Raw genomic sequence first — 9,782 nt, forward strand, 5'->3', positions numbered from 1 at the left:
TGATATAGTTTTGTGTCTTCCCAGCGTTCCTCTAACACACACCTAAGGTCATGAAGTTCAGACAAATATTTATCAATAATAGATCTTCCAATTTGGTCATTCCAATCAGTCAACATTCTAACATTAGGTTGAACAAGTCCATGTAGTAATGTTTAATTTAATTTTCAATTGGCCAAGCCACTGCTTCAATTCATAAGCATGACATCATTTTAAATGAGAGGGGCAGCCTGGCACCGCAGTGCTGTCTCAAGACAGATGACAGAAACAATAACAGGAAACCCTCAGGGTCAGAGCGAAGGCCAATACTCACTGTAGACTTACCAATGTTTAATGTCAAGACTCCCCCTGGTGTACATGTATGTACATTGCATCCTCTCCACAGTTTAGTGGCTGTTTATAACCAAAGCAGAACTGTCAAGCTGTCAGGTCAAATTCTGTGACTTCCAAATGAAGTTTCCCATTTTATATAACAATAGGTCAGGTTAATGCCCTATTGTTTATTTTCAAACTTTAGATGTGAAACCTTTTTTAACCATTCCTATCAAGAACACATGAGAGAATGAACACTGATATTTCAGTTTTAATCACATAATTATTATTTCGATGACCAACATAAGGACTCAGCCCTGCCATCCTCTCCACTACATACAGTATCTGGGGTGTATCTCAATCTGTGAAAAGTTGAACATAGAAACAGAATGACTAGCTCGACTTACTTGGCACCCAGGCCAGTATATCTGCAGCTTGTTTGCTACACTGACAAACACATGAGCAGAAAGACGAACAGGCAAACAGCGGGGCAGCCTTGGTGCAGGCTGTGTGCCTGCAAAGTTCAGTCACAGTTACACTGCCCCGCCAGTAATGTCAAAGGCATTTTGTTGCTTCATTTTTCTTCAGGGATCGTCCTCTTTGCCATGTAAAAAACAAAAAGATAATAATAACAGAATGAAGGACGAAGTGCTTGAGCAGCAAAATGGTGGACAACAGGCGGCCAAATAGACGTACTACTCCAACACCACGGTGCCACCTGCTGCCTCCAGGGCTGCTTTGAGTTTCTCTGCCTCTTCTTTGGATACGTTGGCCCGGATTTCCTGTGGAAGAGACTCCACTAGTTTCTTAGCCTGGTTTAGGAAGGAGAGGAAAAGACAAGATTTAGTCATCTACCGTAATCAAGACAAGTATTTTGCATATTGGTTTTGTCAAAATTACAATGAACGTGAACTGTGTCCAAACATGTGACCTTTGACCTCTCGGGAATAAAATCTACCACAGCCTGATGATCCCAGCAGGATCGTCTCTTGTGTCATGTGTACACAAAATGATTCTAATGATGAAACACACCTGCACCAGATTCAGGCCTTGGATGCAGTTCTTCACTTCTTTTATGAGCTTTACTTTTTCAGCTGCCTTTATTTCTGTCAGCTTTACTGTGAAGTGAGTCTTCTCCTTCTTCACTGGTGCCTCCTCTTCCTCTGCGGCCTTTTAGAGAGACAAAGACAAATCAATGTTAGGCAGCTAGCTCCTGATACTGTGTAGAACTTCACATTGATTTAAGGCAACACAGATCTTGTATCTTTTTTTTTTAATACGTTACCTGAGCTGCAGGTACGGCCGATGCCATCGCCCCCATTGGCATCATTCCAACATCCTGAATGTTCAGAGTTTTCTGTGTAGATGAAATGAAATTATCAGTCAACTTAAGTCAAACTAACACCTAAATGTATGTATTTTCAGACTTATCCTCTGACCTTGAGGAGTTCGTTGAGATCCGACACCTCTAACAAAGTGAGGCTGGCTATATCACTGACAAGCTGTTGGATTTTGGGGGAGTACTGTTTAGGTGCTCCGTCTAGTGAAGGGGTGGCGATGGCCTCTGAGTGGGTGGCTGGGCTGGTTTTCAGAAGCCTGAGAGTGCACAGTGCTGGTGTCTGGAGCTGTTGCCTGTGAAACAGCATGAAATGACATGAGTGGCCAAGCACAGATCCAGCTGCAGCTCCTTCCCTCACACCATAACAGCAACACTGACTTTGAGGATCAAACGTTTTCAATGACAGGCATGAGATTTAATTCAAACTTGAAATTACTCTCTAGAATCAACGATTAACTAATAGCATCAACAATCAATCAACAGCTTTAAGTTGGCTTTCGTCATATTCAAATAAAGAGAGACTAAACACATGTAAAAGCCAAAGGATGGGTTTTTAATGTCATTCTAACCTGCTAACAACAGAGTGACCCCTCAACCGCCGCATTAGCTGTCCAACAGGATGAGAGCTAACCGGCAGCTAACTAATAACTACTATGTCTGTGTTCTTTCCACTTTATCCAGAAAACATGTTCGTGCTTTTAACATGAAGCAGCTGCTACACTTATATATTACAAAAAAGACTACTCATGTCAAGTTAAACAGCAGCTATCACCGGGTCGTGGTGTTCAGGTTAAGAACAAGCTAATGTTAGCTAACTTACTTAACGCACAGTCGTAAAACATGAAACTCATTTCCAAATGCAGACAAATGCACATGCTGTTTAACTGCAATAACTATAGAGCGAAGACCATGGTCTAAATGGAAAAGAACCGGCAGCAGTAACCGGCTGTCTGTCCTTGAAGGAGCAGACATTCACGCTCAGATGTACACTGGTTCCGGTGACAGACTCCCCGTTACGTACCGGTGTGTGCTGGCTGCAGCCCGCAGCGCGGTCCGGAGGCAGCGTCTGGTGCAGTACATCCTAACGGTAAGTGGAGCCGTTTAACCCGGTGTCCCTCTAAATAAATCTAAGTTTACCACAGCCAGGTCTCCGTCCAGTCCCGCTGCATCAAAAGCACATGGCGTCCCCTCTACTCCTGACCTACCCACAATGCATTACGTGAAGCGTTAGAAAACCTACGGGGGCCCGTGAAGGACATTAGAACGCGTCTATTTTAGATGAGCTAAAAAAAATATCAAATTATATTTTGATATTATAAAGAAGTCTTTATCTGACATGCAGCACATTTTCACTTTGTTGTTCTAAATTAGGAAACAAAATATCATCACAAAAACTTGATTTTCCATTTACCGGTAATGATTTCAAAATATACAGAACTAAAATTAGAAATAATTAAAAATAGTTGCTGCTCATAACCACACCTAATACTACATGTTAAAATGAGGATGATCAAGTCCTGCCATTATGTAGGCTATTATTGAAATATTTGACAATAGCTGCTAAAATATTCAGAGTACTTGAATTTGTTTCTGTGTTCTGTCTGCATTGTGCCAGTACTTGACACTGGGGAGGAGCACAGATGCAATCCTCTTACCCAGGTAATCTGTGCACCCATCTGCTGTTACAATCAGATGGGTGTATCATTTATTCTTCAGCAGTATGTGGTTTCCCCTCTGGCCTCTGTCACCCAGGTTAAATAAAGGTAAGAGGGACCGACTAAAAAAAAAAAATCTGTCCACAGGTTGGTGACTCTGGATGACGTGACTCCATTTTACTTCCTCCAGACCATGCTGCTGTCTCCCCAGGCAGAGAGGAACTGGGAGGGTCTGTGCTCAGTGCTTGAGGATGTGCTGGAGGCGCAGTCACACAGGCAGTTGTTTGCCTTGGAGCTGGGATCTGGAACTGGACAACACGTCATACGGTTTGCCCAGAAGTTGCCCTTTGTTACCTGGCAGCCATCAGACGTCACAGAGGAATCACAGAACAGGTTTGTGTCACATTGTGCTCCTCTGTTCCAAATTCCTTAAAGCTTTTGAGACTGGGGTTGTGCATCTTGTTTACAGCATCAAGGCATACATTGCTGCAACCCATGCAAAGACTGTGCTGCAGCCTGTCCACCTGGATGCCAGTGAACCATGGGAGAAGTGGGCGGGCCTCCCTCGCAGCTCATGTGATGTTGTTATTGCCATTAATTTACTGCAATATAGCTCCTTCAAAACAGCACAGGTAGGCCTCATATCAAAATTAGAATGGGGATAAACAGCTTAGTTGAATGACTAATAGTAATCTTTTCTCTAGGGCCTTTTCAGTGGTGCAGGTCAGATCCTTAAACAAAATGGCCTTTTGATAACATACGGGGTACGTACTGATCTTTTTTTCCCCTCATGTCATCTCAACAGCATGACACTTCTAATTCTAAACTATTTTCTAGGCATATGCCATTAATGGCATCATTACACCAAGTTGTAATGAACAGCTGGATGAAGAGCTTCGAAAACTGTGAGATTCTATTTGATACCATCATAATTTACTGCACTACATTTCTGTTGTTTGTGTCTGTTTGAGCATGCTGACTGTGTATAAATCTACACAGGAATCCAGAGTGGGGTCTTCCAGACATCGATGTGCTCAGACAGCTGGCCTATGGCAGTGGTTTGCGTATGGAGAGGATGGTGAGTCACATACTAAACCTAAAGGTATGGATAAGAACTGCTACCAGCAATATACCTGTTACACCTCTCATGTTTCATTTTTAGGTTGAGATGGAAGAATACTACAAAAGCCTCATCTTCAGAAGACTTTGAGATAACCAACATTTTTTTTTATCCTGTCACATCAGTCACCAGTGTAATATTACTACTTGTCTTATCATGTTTTAAATCCCTGGAATAAACAGAAGCTGAAAGCTTGAAAAAAATGGACAATAAGAACCAGATATTTATTAAATATAATTTTAAAATTATTTTAAAGTCAGACAGATCAGTATGATGGAATAATTAAGTTTACAGATGGGAAATGAAGGGTTACAGATATCACTGAGTTCTGCAACATCATCACAATATTTCACATTGCCTCAACATCACAGCAAGGTGGAAGGAGTGTGTGTGTGTGTGTGTGTGTGTGTGTGATTTCCAGAGGGTATCCTCAGAGTTCAGAGAGAGATGGTGTAGTGTGTCAAACCCTGCAGAATGTGGGCTTTCAGTCGAAGGAGATGAGCTGTGACTCTGCACTGCCCGGTAAAGGCTGAGGTACCTGCTGCTGTGGCGCCTGCTGCTGTTGCTGTGGCTGGGGGCCACCAGGAGGTACAACCTGGGCAGAAAGAACATGAAGCAGATGTTAGAAAAGAATCATTCATGTATGAGTCTAACGTGGCGTGTTGGACAGGGTTCCAACTGCTGACACTGGATGAACAAATATACCTGCTGGTACATGGGTTGCTGTCCCGGCATGTACGGCTGTTGTGGAGGCATATTGGGGTCCTGTCCTGGCAATGCTGAAATCATGTTCTGCATATTGTATGGCTGGTAGCCCATGTAACCCATACCGTTGGTGGGGGCTGCCTGCGACATGGGAGGCAAACTCTGCGGCTGAGAGGCGACGTTCTGCACAGAACAAACAGTAGTTAGTGTCATGTCCTTACTTTAAATATCTTGTGTCTAGTGATCAGAAGGTAGGAGTGGGTCTGACCTGGTAACCCTGTGTAGGTGTGGGCTGATAGTTGGAGTAAGGAGGACTAGTAGTGGGTGGACCCTGGCCAGGTGGAGGAACAGGTTGTCCATTGGTGCCTGCAGCCTGGTACATGTATGCGTTAACCATATTGGGATCTGACGAGAGAGAGTACAGAAACAATCAGAAGACCTATAAGAATTTCACTGTCTTATTGGTACCTAATTATTAACCCCTTTTCTCACCTGTGGCAGCACTAGGCATGGCCTGATACTGTGGTGGAGCAGCCTGCCCCGGCTGATTCATATAGATGTTGTGCATAGGTGAGCCCTCCACAGAACCAGCAGGGCTGAAGGTTCCTGGGTAGCTGGGTGGAGCACCAGGCTGGTACACAACCCCTCCCGCAACGTTGGGGGGTAAAGACTGCATCTGTACAACAGTACATTTGTAAAAAACTATTGTTGGAATATGAGATCGAAAATGGTATTTTATTTAAATGATGCAAACATGCCTCACACAAAGTATTCTGCTGCAATGGTAAACTAGCTTTACTTAGCAGAGCCCATATTTAGGGTTGGCTTAGCCTGATGTGTGTGCAGTGTGTACCTGGGCATAGGGCAGAGAGAAGGCAGGCATCTGGGCTCTCATTTGGATTGTGTGTTTCTGCTGCTCTAAGCGCATCTGCCTCTCCTTCTCCTGCTCCTGGAGGCGCTGAATGGCCAACTGTCTTTGCATCTCCAGGTACTCCTAACAGTTTAAATACACACACACGTTAGCATGGTAATTGTTAGTGTTATCTCATTGAAGAGATTCTTTTCATCACCTGCTTCTTTTGCCTCATGATCTCCAGTTTCTGTGCCAGCTGGATCTGCCTCTGTCTCTCTGCCTCCTCCGCAGCACGGCGCAGCTTTTCCCTGTGCTCATCACGGAGCGCGTTGAGGGCTGCCCGAGCATCACGCACCTGCGCCAACTTGTCCTGCAGCCTCTCGTAATACACTATCAACAAAAAGACAGAATGTCACAGTTTAGAGAGCAGACACAGAGACGCACACAAACTTGCACGAATCCAACACTCACATCGCTTCTCGTCCAGCTGATTAAGGATGTCCAGCAGCTGGGGGTGCATGTTGTTTATCGACTGGAAGAGTGAGAGCACAGCGCTGTCGTTGGTAATGCTGCGTCCACGCATGTGGTTGCTCTTCATGCGGTTAAGGAAGGTGGTGACGGCATTCTGCAGAGCCTTCAGGAACTGCTCATGGTTCTCCTCTGATTCACCGTTCTGGTACTGCTGCTGTCAGGGAAGCAGAGAGCACAGAGTCATTCATGGTTTGCTCACTCCAGGTTGACAATACTACAAAGTTTCAACATACCTCCACTATGCTGACAGGCTGGACATGACTTTCTACAGGCGGAGTGATGGAGGGAAGTGGCTCAGCCAATGGCACTGGGGCAGGGGCAGAGGGGGTGGGACTCTTACGGGCCTCTTCCTGTTTCTTCTCCCAGTATGTTCTGTTCAGGTAACGAGCCAGCTGAAAATATGAGACATAATCACATTAGTATTAAGAGTACAATGTGCTGTAGAAGTTTAATTAGTAAGTATTTTATGAAGAGAAGCATGAATATGCCACAATACCTCAGGGTCTACATCTTCAGCTGATGGAGCAGAGGAGTTCTGCAAAAGTATTTTATTTAAAGTAGTCTTACCACTGGGGGGGTGTACAGGGTGCTGACTGGTGGGGCTGATGAAGTCACTGGGGTGGGATCAGTTTTGGGATACATTGAGTATGAGTTCTTTTGTCTCTGTAAGTCAACAAACAGCCAGGTGTTACTTGTTTATCCAATAAATGTTTGTATAAATACAATAAAAAATGTCAGTCAGGCAACCCACCATCCGCTCCTTCTCCTCAGCCTCACTTTGAGAAAGGGCGATAGCCAGCTGCAGCTCCTCCTCCTCCTGCAGAGCTGCCTCATCTCTCTTTGGGGGCATCTAGTGGGAGAGAAGGACAATCATGAGATCCAAGGAGCAGAAAGATGTTTAAAGGAATGAAGATCCGGTTAGAAATTACTCTCTCTCTCAGTTTCATTCATAATAATCCAATAAAAAGTCTTGCATCCTCAGTTTTCACAGCCATTCGGAAGTATCTAACCCATAGATCACTACTTCTCCCCCAACAAAAAGCAAGTGTATCTTTTCCTATTAAAGCCCACCTATAGATTGTACATTTACCTGTGACTCCTGGGACAGTGGGCTGGTCAGGTACTCAGGTGGCAGTTCAGCAGACCCAGTGGTGGGTGCCTTTCCTTTAGCTTTCCTAAGGGGTGGAGAGAGGGAGGGGTGGCTGATGAGGAAAGGGATCAGGGAGGACAAACAGTCTTGTAAATTAGAGTTTCTCATGTTTACAATAAGCATCAACATATTTTATAGAAATCCTTTCATAGTATTTGCTTATTCAGAAGATCTGAGCTAATTAATTGGTTTACTGTACTGCTGGAGACAAACATATCTGCAGCACCCATGGTCAACAAACTTCTTACAGTGAATGCATTTCAAACTAGTTGTGGCATTTCTGTTATAATTTCTGTGAACTCACTTGTTAAGCAGCTCAAAGCAGGGCTCACACACACGCACTTCCTTCTCAATGCCAAGCTTTGGAATGGTGGAATACTTAGACGAGCACTTGCCACAGAAAATCTGGCCGCAGGCTCGACAGTGGTGCTGCAAAAGATGGAACACAAATCCAGGTCGATATCTGAACTCCCCAACACAAGCCCTGCAGCAATAGTGAATAAAGGAGAGCAATAAAATCCCCAAGTGGCCTAAATACCAGGAAGCCCAGCCTACCTTTCTTGTCATAACTCCAAACTGGACTCTGCACCGGTGGCACTCCTCAGCATCAACCCAGTCCGGAGCCTAGATGATGACACATTACTGTCATGACTCAGATCTTATATTTTGGGGCAGTTATTGTTCAAAATTGAAAAGTCTAATTTAACAAAGAACCATTGAAAAAAGACATCTTACTCTCTCAGCTGCAAACATTGCATCACTCTCCTTGAACTCAGGGAAAACATGACCTGTTGGAAAGATAAATCGACTATGAGGACAACAATGCAATCACATGCTTAACACATTTTCACTTCAAGCTTTCACACCAATTTATGTTGTCATAAAATAAGGCTTAATTTACTGTAAAAACCCCACCATTATAGGATTATTTATTTTATTTCACTAATGAAATCACTTTATATTTGCAAGCATATAATGTATGAGGTGATTAAATTCCTAGATGAGAATAATAATAAAAGTAAAAAGTAAAGACAGCTTACCTTCGACTTTCATAATTTGATAGGTGTCTTGAACCACCTTACAGAAAGCATCAGCCCACGCCTGGATTAGATAGAGGATCTTGTTTCTGACACTTGGTTCCGTCTGTTTCTAGTAATATTAGCACAGGAGAGCATACAACATGTTCAAGGTGTTCCCTCTGTAATGGCATTTGGTGTTAGATTTAAATACAAGATCAGGGTTGGGTGATATTGGCAAAAAAATTCATCACGATTACTGTAACTGTGGCATTTAGCCGATAACGATTAATTTGACGATTAATTGATGGCTATCGTTTACATGTTTTTGACTCTAAATCACCACATTGTTCTAAAATGATACTGACAAATCATCAGTCAAGTTAACTACTTCATTCTAACAGGTTAAGCTGGTAAGTAGTGATTAGGCACCAACCAGCCATGTTTGAAATATGTATTGATAACAGATGCACAAACTGCTTCAAAATAACAATGAGGCAAACATTTAGTAACTCTGTCCTTAAAATGTTCTTATCTTAAGGTCATCACACACTAGTGCATGTTTTCACTCATACTGTAGAACAGCAGCAGAAAGAACAAACAAACAAACCGGACAATTTCACACTTAAATGTATGTCTGTGCAAATCAACCTGCGTTCTTCCAGCGCTTAGTTTGGTCGTAAGGAGCAAACTGACTAAACGTATCGCGGATTCTCGGCTGAGTGGAATTCTTTCCAATATCTGCTGGAGGAGACTTCGCTGTTGTAATGTTTTCCTATCTTGCTGTGGAGTCAATAAATAAAGGTCGGGAGGCAGCTTCTCCGTTACTTTCTTCCGTTACTATGGTAACAACCAATGCTCCATGCTTCACATCTAGTGCATGTAGCGTATGCATACGCGGCACTATATACTACAGCTGTAGCCGGCGTTGTAGCCTCGTTGCGCTTTCTTCGTGCTCCGGCTTATGGTGACAGACGTTGAACCTCTGTTAGGAACGTGCTGCTGCGCATCATTTAACTGAACACCACCGCCTTCCTCCATGTTTGTTACTGTGGGCTCACATGTGCGCGCTTGCGGGTGATGGTGAGAATACGTCGCACACAA

At 43.6% G+C, this 9,782-nt stretch overlaps 3 protein-coding genes across 5 annotated transcripts; 1 reads left to right on the forward strand and 2 right to left on the reverse strand.

Annotated features, from left to right (window-relative positions):
- Nucleotides 1–560: 560 nt before the first annotated feature.
- mrpl12 (mitochondrial ribosomal protein L12) lies at nt 561–2,859 on the reverse strand. The gene is made up of 5 exons (XM_028412053.1): nt 2,670–2,859; nt 1,749–1,941; nt 1,595–1,666; nt 1,342–1,479; nt 561–1,121 (listed from the first exon to the last, which is right to left on the reverse strand). Exons 1-5 carry the CDS (start codon nt 2,726–2,728, stop codon nt 1,005–1,007), a joined length of 579 nt encoding a protein of 192 aa, XP_028267854.1. The 5' UTR covers nt 2,729–2,859; the 3' UTR covers nt 561–1,004.
- A 483-nt stretch (nt 2,860–3,342) lies between these two features.
- On the forward strand, nt 3,343–4,549 carry LOC114440258 (methyltransferase-like 26 B). The gene is made up of 7 exons (XM_028412593.1): nt 3,343–3,411; nt 3,494–3,696; nt 3,773–3,935; nt 4,008–4,067; nt 4,141–4,208; nt 4,303–4,381; nt 4,466–4,549. Exons 2-7 carry the CDS (start codon nt 3,497–3,499, stop codon nt 4,511–4,513), a joined length of 618 nt encoding a protein of 205 aa, XP_028268394.1. The 5' UTR covers nt 3,343–3,411; nt 3,494–3,496; the 3' UTR covers nt 4,514–4,549.
- A 255-nt stretch (nt 4,550–4,804) lies between these two features.
- LOC114439601 (hepatocyte growth factor-regulated tyrosine kinase substrate-like) lies at nt 4,805–8,810 on the reverse strand. Of its 3 annotated transcripts, none has more exons than XM_028411651.1 (16): nt 8,703–8,810; nt 8,398–8,450; nt 8,218–8,286; nt 7,967–8,091; nt 7,603–7,714; nt 7,264–7,362; nt 7,080–7,175; nt 7,009–7,047; nt 6,746–6,904; nt 6,453–6,663; nt 6,199–6,371; nt 5,982–6,122; nt 5,621–5,804; nt 5,397–5,533; nt 5,129–5,311; nt 4,805–5,018 (listed from the first exon to the last, which is right to left on the reverse strand). In XM_028411651.1, exons 1-16 carry the CDS (start codon nt 8,713–8,715, stop codon nt 4,908–4,910), a joined length of 1,905 nt encoding a protein of 634 aa, XP_028267452.1. In that variant the 5' UTR covers nt 8,716–8,810; the 3' UTR covers nt 4,805–4,907. The 3 variants fall into 3 exon arrangements, with proteins under 3 accessions (XP_028267452.1, XP_028267451.1, XP_028267453.1); XM_028411650.1 differs by having other exon boundaries at nt 4,806–5,018; nt 6,453–6,666; XM_028411652.1 differs by having other exon boundaries at nt 4,908–5,018; nt 6,453–6,666; nt 7,603–7,687.
- Between the last annotated feature and the right edge of the window lie 972 nt (nt 8,811–9,782).

Source organism: Parambassis ranga, chromosome 8, assembly GCF_900634625.1.
Source record: "Parambassis ranga chromosome 8, fParRan2.1, whole genome shotgun sequence".
Lineage (NCBI taxonomy): Eukaryota > Metazoa > Chordata > Actinopteri > Ambassidae > Parambassis > Parambassis ranga.